This window comes from Diabrotica virgifera, chromosome 8 (assembly GCF_917563875.1).
Source record: "Diabrotica virgifera virgifera chromosome 8, PGI_DIABVI_V3a".
NCBI classification, from domain to species: domain Eukaryota; kingdom Metazoa; phylum Arthropoda; class Insecta; order Coleoptera; family Chrysomelidae; genus Diabrotica; species Diabrotica virgifera.
The window spans coordinates 25,607,803-25,622,566 of NC_065450.1; the positions used below are offsets into that span (position 1 = coordinate 25,607,803).

The 14,764-nt window shown below is 33.3% G+C and overlaps 1 protein-coding gene across 5 annotated transcripts in view; it reads left to right on the plus strand.

Annotated features, from left to right (window-relative positions):
* Positions 1–14,764, plus strand: part of LOC114336268 (calcium-activated potassium channel slowpoke) — a 663,340-nt gene that overhangs the window by 342,159 nt on the left and 306,417 nt on the right. For all 5 annotated transcript variants that reach the window (XM_050659851.1, XM_050659850.1, XM_050659854.1 and 2 more), the window contains one exon: positions 12,563–12,718. In XM_050659851.1, the coding sequence (XP_050515808.1) occupies positions 12,563–12,718 (156 nt within the window). The remainder of the gene's footprint in view (positions 1–12,562; positions 12,719–14,764) is intronic.

Sequence of the window (14,764 nt, forward strand, 5' to 3'; positions counted from 1 at the left end):
ACGTGTGACAAATATCTCGAAAAAATATTCAAAATTATAGCCCCAATCTTGGAACGCGTTTTCGCTACCTGTTGATCGCTACTGTTTCCTCTTAAGACATACAATGTAGGTCATTACTTTTACATGTCATTACTTTTACAAACAAATAAACAATAAAATTAATACACTTATAAATTTTATAAACATTTTAAGATAGATAGAATTGATAACATTTAGGTAATATTTCTGTCCAACACAAACTCTTCCACAGTATACTAGCATTTGGTAACCAATAAGGTATTAATGGATTTTTTAAAGAAATATTTATTCATTGTTCTATATTTTTTTGGTAAAACGTTAAACAATCTAATGCTCATATACTTACTGACATTTCAAATTTACTTGATCTATGACCAGATACACTCAGCAAGACGCTACCTCGCGTCGAACAATTGTGGAAACTATAATTTCAGTCATACATATTGAATATTATCAACAGGATATAGTAATATTCTGAAAATATAAATACATGGAAAACTTAAAATATTATTCTTAATAAATATGGGCTTACAGCTCTCAAGAGGTCTAATTCCAAACATTTTTCGTATTATACGTTTTTGTGTTATAAATATTCTGTCACTGTTGACTGAATTCCCTCATAAAACTATGTTGTAACAAAGTCTACTATAAACAAGGCTATAGTATACATTTAACAGCGCAGACATGGGCATATTTTTAATATGGGATAATGCATAATATGACTTATTAAGTGACTTACTGAGCATGTCTATGTGAACTGACCATTTTAATTTTGAGTCGAGATGGATACCTAAAAATGTTGTATGATTTCAGCAATCCAGTAGTACATTGCTAAAACTTAGGTGTAGTACAGGATTTACAGAATTTAAGTTATTACAATATATTACATACTTTTGTTTTGTCTACATTTAAAATTAGGTTATTAGATCGACAACAGTCATTACGACACCTGACACCTGTCAGGGGTCCTAATACAGAGCCTTGTGGAACTCCCAGATTAATAACACGTTCCTCCGAAATAGCTTCATTGATTTTAACACAAATTATCCTATCTGATAAATAAAATTGATTATAAATAATAGTCTCCCGTTTTATACCACTGCGTGGCTTTGGGAGTATAGCAGGGTAGTCTGCTATGTCTAGGGCCTATGGTATAAAATGAAGGTAACAGGGCCAGGGCTACGCTTCAACCGCCTATTATTACCCCTGGTTTTACCCAAGGTACTCATTTTATTCAGGCTGAGTCGACCTGGGGCCTATAAACATTTTTAAAAATGTTTAGTTGTTTTTGCCGGCGGTAGGATTTGCACTCCGGACCACCTGCACGCAAGCCAAGCACGCTACCACTTAGCTACGCCGGCCCAAAATTGATTAGCCAATCTAAAAATATGCCTCTAAAACCAATATTATACAGTTTATAGCTAACAAAACGACTACCAAGACAATCAAAGGCACGTGTTAGATCAAAAAAGAGACCTGCCACATATTCACCTGCAGCTAAAAATCTGTAGACCCTTTCACAAAATCTGCAGGCAGCAGACTGAGTGGATCTACCTGTACGGAAGCCATGTTGACAATCGCTTACAATTTTAAACCTACCCAAAAACTCCGACCTACGGTTCTACACAATTCTCTTAAATACTTTGGAAAGTACACATAATAAGGAAATAGGTCTATAATTTGAAATGTCTTAAGGATCGTCTTTTTTGTAAATAGGAAGAACGATTGCTTCTTTTAGAATACTTGGAAAGAATCGATTACCTATTGATAAATTTATCAAATATGCAATGTGGTTTACTACATAAGATGACATAGCCTTTAATAATCTTATCGAGATAGAATCAAGTCCAGTGTTTTTTTTGGATTGGAATTTTGCTATTTTTGGCAATTTTCACTCGTAATATCGATAGTTTTTATTATAATAACATATGTTATAAGTATTTTAAAGATCCGAAAATTGGTGTGGAGAAAAAGGACAAAAATTAAAAGGTCATGGTTCGAAAATTATGATCCTATTGCTTATATCTTTGCCGTAAATGCCGGTCAACTTTGACCGGCTGTATCTCAGGAAACACTCATCACAATTAAATGTTTTTTTCTTTTAAAAGAAGCGCCTTGCTGCTTTATTTCCAATACCGTTTTCACGATTTAATTTTAGGTATTTAATATTTCTCGAGATATTCTATTTGTTTATAAGCCAAAAAATTGTTTATAATATTAAAATATTCCTGAGGCCGCTTAAATAGTCCAATTTCAAGGTACAGTGTCTTTCTATACAAAAATTATAGTTATTCTTATGTATCGTAATTATTGTGGTTATTATAGCGCCGTAAATTTGTAATTAATAATTTAAATGTCGCTAAACTGTTCATTTAATTTTCATTGGCTTCTGGAATTATAATCTGTACGAAAAGAGCTTTTATACTACCAAGTTATTTAATTATTAATGAACAATTACTTATCTAAAATTTAAGTTGAACATTAAAGATTTTGTTAGAAAAATCGGCATTTTCTGGGGAAAATTTTCGTCGAAGTAAATCGGAAAAAACACGTCTTTATGCAGAAAGCCACAAAGTTATTAATTACGGTGAATTTTTATTTGGGTGTTTTTGGTGTAAAGTTAAAATCTTTGAAGTTATAGAGCAAAAATTGAAAAAAACACGATTTTTGGACGCCATTTTGTTTATAAAAAAAAGTAGCACACTATCTGCGGACTTTGCATAGCTATTTTATTAATATATACAATCATTAGATTCGATTCCAGCAATAAAATTGCTGGTAAATAACTTTTCCTTGTATTTTGCTAATTAGCCCAGCGTATAATTCAAATCGGATTATTTAAGCGGCCTCAGCACTTAACTGTTTTAAAGTTTTAAACAATTTTTTGGCTTATAAACAAATACGGTGAGAAGTTTTGAGCTGTCATAAATTCATTTTCTCGAGAATAGGCGTCTCTGGAGATAAATCCCGAAACAGGTCGATTTTTATTTTTAAATTTTAATTTTTTGAAATATATATCATACCAGTGACGTCATCCATCTGGGCGTGATGAAGTAATCGATGATTTTTTTAAATGACAATAGGTGCCGTGTGATAGCTCAATCGAAAGGCTATTCAATTTTGTATTCACTAATATAAACATTAACATAATTATTTATACAGGGTTTGAATTAAAATTTTTCTTTTGAATTAAGTTAATTCATATTTAGATTACGTCATCACATCAAAATGGATGACGTCACTAGTATGATATTTATGCCAAAAAATTATAATTTTAAAATAAAAATCGATTTGTTTCGGTATTTATCTCCAGAGTCTCCCATTCTCAAGAAAATGAATTTATTCTAACTCAAACGTCCTCACTGTATTTCTCTACAACCCAAAAACATTGTTTATAACTCTAAAACAGAGCTGAGGGCACTTAAATAATCCGATTTTAATTCTGTAAAGTGTATTAAATAGGTAGAGAAGTTCTTTATATGCAAAAAAATTGGCAAATTTCTAAATGGCCTACTTTTTGTTCAGAAAAATTTTTAAAAAATTGAACTTTAATAAAAAATTATATTGCAAAATTATTATACAAAATCTCTTATGTCGATTTTAATGAAATTTGGTGGACGATTTAAGTATGTTATAAGAATTTTGTAACCAAATTATAAAGGTTCTAAGTGCTCAAAGTGTTCAAAGTGGTTGAAAAACATTGAATACGAACAGTCTTTTTTGCCCCTTATTTTCTATTTCTTGCTATTTTGCAGAAAGGGTAATAATTTAAGACATAACAAGTCGTAGGTACATTATACAAAATTTATTTATCTTTATATTCTTTCCTTACGACTTTGTTCCAAAATGAATCGTTTTAAAGTTATACGAGTAAGCAATGAAGTAGAAATAATGCGATATTTTTCGAAATTTTTAAATATTTAGATTTTTTTATTAATATCCCGGGCATATTTGAGAAGGAGCATAAGTGAATTATAACTATTGAATTGTCACCTAACTTTATCTGCAAAAATCCGTATGCCACCTCTCACATCCACCTCAAAACAGATCCGCACTGGTCTAATAAGAAAGCGGTTTCAGATCCTTAGTAAAATTTTATATTTCATACCAAATATTCTACCTTATAATACCTTAGAGGCAGAGACATATAATTTTGCATTGTCTAAGGCCGGCCGCTCACGGTACTGCGATGTCCTTCGACAAGATCGTCGACGATATCAGTTTTGCAGCAGACAGGCCACTCTGTTTGTGGTAAAATTGTACGATTTTGTTGGATCCACGGTCACACACGATCAAAACTTTTGCCAATTAGTCGAATTCGACAAAATTGAACAACGCCGCAATATAGTGAATGGCCGGCTTAAGAGAAATTATCTTAAACGAGTTTGAACTTAAACCGTTTAATTTATATACAGATAGTTAAGTGGCTACGGGGCTCCGTCGATCTAGGATCTAGGATCAAGGCTGGTGTAGGAATGAGTATCAGCTAAAAAATAGTTCTATCTCTGGATGGAACCATCCAGAGCTCTCCTTATAAGTATTAAAAAGCATCATCCGCTACCAAGAAAAACTTTACAAAATATGTATCAAATGGACATGTGCTATTATAGCTACAGTACTGCGCAAATTAACATAAATCAGCTTAAATCATAACAGGTTTCCTTAATGAGAATGCGCCAGTAAACTTATATCTGCATATAATGGGACTGTTTCATGGAAAAACTTATGATGTAGATTTATTAGCAGATAATTTAAAAGATTCATTTATATTTTGCACGACTTCTAGCTACTAGTTACAATAAGTACTTAGCATTACCGCCCGATGACGACACTGTCGCATACGTAATTTCTACCATGTAATACATACTCGTACATACTGGGCAATGCAGAAAAGTGCCAAAGAAGTGTTAGGAGAACAACCAAAAACCAAACCAAGCAATAAACTCTGGTGGAACGAGGAAATGGAAGAACTAGTTTTGACCAAGAAGAAGCTTTACCAAAAATGGTTAAATACTAAAAATGACGAAGATCGAATAGAGTACAACAGAATAAAGCGAGCAGTGCGAAACACTGTTATAAAGGAGAAAAACGATTTATGGGATCGCAAATGTATGGAGATAAACACATATATCGGTGGCAGGAAAACCACAGAAGCTTGGAGATTTATAAATTCCGTAAAAAAGAATGATAAAGAAAAAGTACCCATACACTGTATACAGTCACAAAAATGGATGGACCACTATAAAAAATTGTTAACAGAAGAACGAGGCGAATATCTAGAAAATATAGCTACACAGGTATAGAAATAGAAGGCGAACATATAAATATCGACGTAGAAAGTCTGATAAAAGCGGTGAGAAGCTTAAAGAATGGTAAAGCTTGCGGTCCAGAAGGTATTCCAGCAGAACTGATTAAAAATGGAACAGCTAAGCTATTTCGAATGCTAACAAAAGTCTTCGTCGAATTGTTAAATGGACATCCAGTGCCTTATGAATGGAAAATGGCTTATATCTCATCCATCCATAAGAAAGGAGATAAGCGAAATTGCGAAAACTACAGGGGAATTTCGGTGACCAGCACACTCAGTAGACTGTATGGTAGAATACTGAGAGACCTAATAGAGTCCGAATATAGCCAATATGAAGAAGAAGAACAAGGGGGCTTTAGAGCTGGCCGCTCCTGTACAGACAACGTATTTAGTTTAAAACAAATTATAGAGAAAAAAACAGCCAGAAACAGAGAAGTGCACCTGATATTCGTTGACTTACAAAAAGCTTATGATAACATACCCTTAAATAAGATGTGGGAAGTTCTACATGCTTCACCAGTAAGCTACACTCTCACCAATGCATTAAAAAATCTATATGCAGGATCACGTTCACGAGTAAAGATAGGAAACTCACTTACTAACAGCTTTCCAGTAACTAAGGGGCTTAGACAAGGATGTTGCATATCTCCGACCCTGTTTAAAATCTACGTTGCAGCAGCACTTAAAGGTTGGAAGAGGAAAGTAAATGGAATGGGCATCGAGCTAAACAATACATGCCTCTACACGCTCCAGTTCGCGGACGACCAGGTCGTAATAGCAAACGACAGGGAAGACATAGAATACATGATGCGTAAGTTGGTCGAGGAATATTCAAGATGGGGATTGGACGTCAATATAGATAAAACAAAGTACTTATGTGTTGGTTCAGAAGAGAACGATATTCATCTTACTATGGAAAATAATCAAAAAATTAAAGCCTGCCAAGATTATAAATATCTAGGAGTAACATTTGATAAAACTGGAACTGATGACAAAGAAATTACTTCCATAATTATACAAGCAAAAAGAGCAATACGATGTCTCAATAATATTCTTTGGAGTACTCAAATATCGAATAAGAGAAAATTTAATATCTACGAAACTATGATTAAGAGTAGTTTATTATATGATGCTGAAACTTGGAGGCTTACAGAAAAAAACAAAAACAAAATTGAAGTAGTGGAAATGGATGCAATCAGAAGGTCATTACGTATATCCAGAAGAGAACATATCAGAAATGAAGACATTAAAAATCGAATGGGAATAGAAGGAACAATAATGAAAGATATAGAGAGAAGACAACTGATCTGGTATGGACACGTAAACAGAATGAATGACGAGAGACTTCCAAAACAATGTCTGGAATGGCAACCTCCTGAACATCGGAAGCGAGGGAGACCGAAAGTTAATTGGACCACCGGCATCCGGAAAGCGATGAGCGCGCGAGACCTCAGGGATGACCTGTGGCAAAATAGGAAGGAATGGAATTTGGGAATCGGACAACGCCGCAAGACGTTCTAAACCGATCATATATATATAATACATACTCGTAGACGGCAATGTCCAAATTTCAGCTGAATCGGACTCTTAGTTTAGTTGAAAGTGACTCGAGTCTTGTTTTTGGAAGGGAGATCACGCAGCGAAATCAACGAGCGCTTGGATGCTGTGTACAGTGACTCTTCTCCTTCGATGGCAACTGTCCAAAATCGATTTTATGAGTTTAAACGTAGTCGCACGTAAGTTTTTGATGAGCCATGCCTAGGTTGCCTGAAAATGGCTACCACGGAGGATAACGTTACAAAAATTCACGATTGTGCTTACTGAAGGTACGCGAAATAGTAGGCATTTCAAAAAACCGCGTAGGGCATATTATATACTGCATAAAATTTTGAGAATAGGAAAGCAGTGAGCGCAATGGGTGCCGCATTTGCTCATTCAGGACAACATCCGCAACAGTAACACCACTTTAGAGCAGTGTTTGATGCTATTTAAGCATGATCCGAAGGTGTTTCTACTGCATTACGTAACCATCGACGAAAAATAAACCCACTGGTATACACCAGACATCAAGGAAGAGTCGAAAGAGCGGACGACACGCAAAGACCTGCTCTGAAGGAGACAAATACACCGGAAAGCTGATAGTCACCAATTTCTGGACTTCACAAGGTATGATCTACGTCGACTACCTGAAGAAGGGTCAAACGGTCACATGGCTCTACTACGTCGAACTGTTGTGCCAATTCTACGCCGAATTGCAGAAAAAACGCCCTCATTTGCAGGACCTATTTTACCACTAGGCCCATGAGGCCCCTGCCTCGGGCCCGCATTTTAATGGGGCCCGAAAACATCACTAAAAGAAATTTTTTATTGAGAAAAAAGAAATTTTCAAAATAATTTCATTTTACGAACATGAAATGATAAATGATAACAAATTAGGTTAGAGTGATATTCATAAACCATAAGTCCATAAACCATTCTTAAACCATAAACCATCATAAAACTGCAATAGGAGTAGGTATAATAGATTGCCTTGTCGCACCAGTAACAATAAACAAAATTTATACACCACTCCGAAGGAATAACAAGAGGTAGGATTAAAAAGAGCTATCGTCACGTATTGTCATATTTATTTAAAATGCACTTTTAAATTTAATATTTAGTTTGATGTTTAATGTTTAATGCCGTTTTATGAAAAGATAAGATATTGCTTGCTTGTATGTATTAGTTCTCAGTCCTGTGCTTTTTAAGTTACTTCAACTAATCTACTCATTAATCATTAGTCGTTTTATTAAATTTCTTTAAATACCTATTGTTCTTATCTAAGTAATCGTTTCGTTATTGTCATGAGTTACAATCATTTAAGTGACAGTGAAAAACGAAAAAAGCAAAAATTAAGAGAACAGAGACGGCAGGCACAAAAAGATGCAATATTATCTTATTTTACACCTCAAAACCTGTGGCTGCTCTTATCCATACACGGACTTCTAAAAATGCTTGTGCATCGCTGGTTACTGTGTCTTTCCAGCACTTTCTAGGCTTTCCAACCTGCCTCTTTCCCTGTATCCTAGCCTTCATTGCTTTTTTTTGTAGCATATCCTTTCCCATTATTATCACATGCAATCTTTATATTCTAATGGAGTCTGGCAGGGATGTTTCCTTATAAAGTTCATAAAGCTCGTTGTTGTATCGAATTGTGAAGATTCCGTTTTCCCTCACAGGTCCTAGTATTCTCCTCAGTACTTTCCTTTCCAATGTGTCGAGTTTGTTTTTGGATCTTTCTTTTACGACTCATACTTCACTGCCATAGCATGCTATTAGTCGAATTAAGGTTTTATATATTCTCATCTTTGTGTTTCGGTAGACACTTTTAGATCGAAATATATTGGAGAGGACTAAATAAACTCTCTCTGTTTGCCTGAGGTATTATTTTCCGCATTTCTCCATCTTCTGATCTGTCGGCATATATTTCTACTCCCAGGTATGTAAACTTTCCAACCGTTTCAATGTCATCTTTAGATCTAATGTTGTGTGGGATTATATTTTTTCTTGTCGTCTGTATCCCTTTTCGTTTGCTTTTTTAACTCTGCATATTTTTCCTGTACTCCTGTTCGTGTTCTACTCATAATATTAATATCATCGGCATAAGAGGCCAATTAACGGTTCTGTTGGTCAGGAGGTTTCTTCGTCCAATTTGCATTTGCCTAACCGCATACTCCAGTGCCAGGTTAAACAATGTTAGGGCCAGCCAATCTCCTTGCTTCAATCCCTGCAAGACTTTGAAAAATTCTGTCCGGTGGTCTTATACTCATACACATGCCTGAGTTTCATACATTGTGGCTTTAATGAGTCTAATTAGTAGACTTAGGCAAATATGCAAATAAAAAGGTATGAAATATGCGCATAAATATGCAGTATTTTACCCAAAAATATGCACGTTTATCTAGAAAATATGCATGTAATTAAAAAAAATTACAGTATTTTTTTATTTAAAAATATTTTTATTTACAATATCTCCACATGGTGTATTAATTAACATGTATATATTTTACTAACTAAGCTAATTAATTAAATATTTAATTATTTAAGTATTCTAACAGATAAATAATTGATATTATTTCGAATTGTGGTAACAATAAATAATTATCAAATGCTGTTCAAAATTTTCTAACAAATCCTTATGGCTTCTATCTGATTACATAGAAAAACTTCTTTTGAGATTAACTGATGTAATTGGGGCATTGTTCAAATTTACGATAATATAGTTGGTTCTAAATTAAGTGCTTCGAAAAATGTCCCAGCTAGTACTTGAACCACTTGAGAAAGAATCTGGTATTAACCAGTGTTTTTTTTCCATGGTTGCTTTAAATTTTTGAAAAATTTCCTATCCAATATGTATTACTTTTAACGTTTTAAAACAATGATTCAAATTCTTTTATTTAAAATGTACTGTCTAACAATGATAATTATTTGGAGGATTCTAATTCAGTAATAGTTTTCTGAACAAAACTATAGTTTGATTTTATGAATGACACCACGACACTGAACTGTTTATTTGCGGCATTTTCAAAGCACAATAATTATTCACAATTACGAAGACACGTGTTCACGGCTTATTTTACAACAAAAGCGAAATGGGCCGACAAAATAAAAATTTTTACCTAGAGATATAAACTGGCTGATTTTGCTCTTATATAATAAGCCGCTCTTTTATTAGTTACTACATTCAGGTACCCAAAATTTGAATATGTACCAAGAGAGTATAAAATAAAATTAAATATTGAAATTTCCAAGCTACTTGTTACAGTAATATAAAAATATATGTATAGTTACAACCAAAATTTAAAATTATATGCACTTTATGCACACTTATATAAAAATATGCAAAATTGAAAATTTTTGCATATTTTATGCATTATATGCAAAATATGCAATTTGCATATTTGCCTAAGTCTACTAATTAGCTTGGGTGGTATTGCCAATTCATCCCATATATGGACAGCTTATTTCAGAAAGGGACCTAAGTCAGTCTTCTGTTATTTTTTGTTAAGAGTGGGTTCATTCACTATGATGGTAGACATATAGTTTATTGTAGAAAGGAACCAGGTTAAATATATTATAATAATAGACAAATCGTATGGCATACTTTTCGTTTACTACAGAAAAGCAGTTTATATGCAGACATATACATATCTCGAAAGTTAGTTAACATGACTCGAGTCCCTTTCTGAAATAAGCTGTTCATATAGTATAGTCTGTTCCTTTTGACTGAGTCGTATGCCTGTTTGAAGTCTACAAACATGTTGTGAACATGAATGCCGTGTCCCATGATTTTCTCAATACCTGCTTGACTGTAAATATTTGATCCATTGTCGATCTTCCCCGTCTGCAGCCTCTCTGATACTCTCCAATTAATAATTTCTACTAGTGGTTGGAGCCGCTGGTTTATAATATACTTACGTGAGGACTTTATAATAATATGCTGTACATAGTAGAGAAATTTCACAGTAGTTTTTGCAGTTTAAACAATTCAACAATGTTAAATATAAATTTTATTTATTGTTAATAAAAATTTAAATTTCGTTTGCAACTATATTTCTATTAAATAATTAATACATTTAAAAAATTATTATTACTACTAAATTTTTGTTAGGGGCCCGAAAATTATGTAGTGCCACGGGCCTGATTTGAAGTAAAATAGGCTCTGCCCATTTGGCGAATAAAAAAGTGCTCTTCCACCATGAAAACGCACCGGTTCACACCTCTGCCGGCGTCATGACTAAATTAGTCGAGCTGAGCTACGAACTTTTACCCGATTTGAACCCGTGCGACTTCGTTTTGATTTCAAACTTGAAAAAGGCACTTGCTGGGCAGGAATTTAAGTCGACTGAGGAGGTCATTACCGTCTCGGAAGCCTAAGGCTAAGTACTTATCGGACCGCCCTATTACGCAGAAATTCCAAAACTTCTTAAGTCGGTATAGTAAATAAATCAAAGATATACGTTAAGCTAATTTTCTGCAGTATGACTGATTTATACGAGACATCTGAAAAAAAAAATAGAAAAACGGCAGATACTCACAAAAGTCACAAATTGTAAGAACTAAAAGAAATAATTCCAGACCATGGCTTATAAACCCAGACAATATAGTCCTGTCGCCAGAAGGGGTATAACGGCCTTCTTAATTCAGATGGACTTATCCAAGTTTTTTATGTATTTTGACCCGTAGAACACGAATTTTTTGGGTAACAGTTGATCCGGATGTCGATAAGATTGTCATTAACAAAGAACCTGAGGAATTGTATAACAACTATTTTTGACAAAACAAAACCTTTTTTTGTATTTTTGGGGTAATTCTAAGCAAAAAATGTTCTCACAAGTTTTTTCGTAGGATGCACAGTTTTCGAGATAGACGCGGTTGAACTTTCAAAAAATCAAAAGATTGCAATTTTTGAATCCCAATAACTTTTGATTAAAAAATAAAATAGCAATTCTGCTTACTGAATTTGAAAGTTCAAGTCAAATTTTATCGGTTTTGATTATTTTCATTGCTAAAAATTAATTTTTTTATTGTTAAACAAAGCTATAAACACATAATGCTTAAATGATGTTTTCAATGCATTTCTCGTTTAAAATCGAACGAGTAGGCGCGCATACAGATAATTTCAACTTTGTTTAACAATAAAAAATTAATTTTTAGCAATGCAAATAATCAAAACCGATAGAATTTGACTTGTACTTTCAAATGCAGTAAGCAGAATTGCTATTTTATTTTTTAATCAAAAGTTATTGGGATTCAAAAATTGCAATATTTTGATTTTTTGAAAGTTCAACCGCGTTTATCTCGAAAACTATGCATTCTACGAAAAAACTTGTAAGCACATTTTTTGCTTAGAATCACCCAAAAAATTAAAAAAAATGTTTTGTTTTGCCAAAAACCGCTGTTATATAATTCCTCAGGTTCTTTGTTAATAACAATCTTATCGACCGACATCCGGATCAACTGTTACCCAAAAAATTCGTGTTCTACGGGTCAAAATACATGAAAAAAAAACTTTGGTAAGCCCATCTGAATTAAGGAGGCCGTTGTACCCCCTGGCGACAGGACTAACACGGTTTTAATAACAATCGGTCTTGTTTTAATATGTCTGTATTTTGAAAAATTACGTTTGTATTCTGTAATTATTACTATTATTGTATTATTAATAATAACTGTACGAAAACTATTTTTAAATTTTAGGCTTATTTATTAAATATCCCTTCATGGGACTGGAAGCAAGGAGATGACGTCATTTGTTTGGCAGAACTGAAATTAGGCTTTATAGCACAATCCTGTTTAGCTCCTGGATTTTCAACAATGATGGCGAATTTATTTGCAATGCGATCTTTTAAAACGGTAAGTTATCATAAATGTTTTGCCTATGTTATACCTAATATACTCTCTTTCGAATATTTCAGAAGCCTAATTGAGGCGCTCAGAGCAACAGCAGCCTAACCCACAAATTAAGCATTTTTAGATTAACATATCAATAAAAGCAGCAACATTAAATTAATATTTCTATTAACAAGGGCCTACACAACCTACTTCTATATTTGGCTAAATGGTGCTACATAATTTGTAGCGCCATCCCATAAACACAATGTAAATATGAATGCAAAGATTCCATTTATCTCAATTATTTATATGGGAAATAAGCCACAATTAAAATGAAAAAATAATTTTATTAACGTTTCGACGCCTAAATCGGGTGCCGTTGTCAAAATACAAAATATTACTAAAATAAACAAAAATTTTGTTGCTAAGTAAAAAATTCTTCTATTAATTTATTTAATCTGACTCATTTATATTGGCAATTCAGACATATATTATACATTTTAAAGTAGAAGACGTTAAAATGATATTGCCAATATTTATGAGTTGCGTTCCTGGGACGACTTACTGAAAGATAGTTCATTCGATTACATGAAATCAACCCCAACTCAAGAATATCCGTCACAAAAAAATTATAGCATGTGATCTGTCTTTAAAAAGACAACCAAATGCAACGTCAGTAAAATTCTCGCGTTAGAGACTTCATAGTAAATCACAAGGGAAAACCAGGAAAAACCCTGTGATACTATCCCGACATCGTAAGTATTTGGTCTTACATTTAATTTAGTCTCAAAAAATAATACCAAATTCTGACTTGTAACATGTTTAAATTATAAATAATATTAATAATACTAGATATATACTTATATATCTAGTATTATTAATATTATTTATTATTAATAATACTAGATATATACTTATATCTAGGATAGTATCACAGGGTTTTTCCTGGTTTTCCCTTGTGATTTACTATGAAGTCTCTAACGCGAGAATTTTACTATCGTTGCATTTGGTTGTCTTTTTAAAGACAGATCACATGCTATAATTTTTTTGTGACGGATATTCTTGAGTTGGGGTTTATTTCATGTAATCGAATGAACTATCTTTCAGTAAGTCGTCCCAGGAACGCAACTCATAAATATTGGCAATATCATTTTAAAGTCTTCTACTTTAAAATGTATAATATATGTCTGAATTGCCAATATAAATGAGTCAGATTAAATAAATTGTTAGAAGAATTTTTTACTTAGCAACAACATTTTTGTTTATTTTAGTAATATTTTGTATTTTGACAACGGCACCCGATTTGGACGTCGAAACGTTAATAAAATTATTTTTTCATTTTAATTGTGGCTTATTTCCCATATAAATAATTAATCATAACAATGCCACAAGGAAATAGCTTCAGAACAACATTTATCTCAAAACTTCGTTTTCGCGTTAGGCTACTGTTGCTCTGAGCGCCTCAATTATTTGTTACAAAAGATTTTATCCTTCTATAACCCCATCGATTTGTAATATTTTGTGGGAATAATAGCGTCTAAATTAAAAAACTAAGTCTAAAACAAATAATATTATTAATAATCAAATAAAATAAAACCATGGAACTTGTCCACGAGGTGATCCGGCTGAAATGGTTTCGAATCAGTCTAAAACCGATTTTGTTCGAGTCTTCTCCTGCATTGCAATAACTTTGTTGTAGCACGTTATTACTTGAACATTTGACGACTAGTTCCTTGTGGGCGAATCCCGCACAATTACGTTGCCGAGATAGCAAAATAGTTGCGAAGAAAATATACTTTCAATTTGGGATATTAAAACAAAACCCATACACAACCTCTAATAATTTATAAGCTAGTCTTAAGCTTCGTAACTGTTTTAAAACTAGGGTCGGAAACATATTGTGGTCGCAACTATTTTGTTATCTACGCAGCGTAAAAGTACAAGAGGCATCGCCCACAAGGAACTGGTATTCAACCGTTGATGGACCTAAAGTGTTTGTCAAATGTTCAGGTAATAACTTGCTACAACAAGTTGATCGCAACGCAACTATTACCATGGGAGAAGACT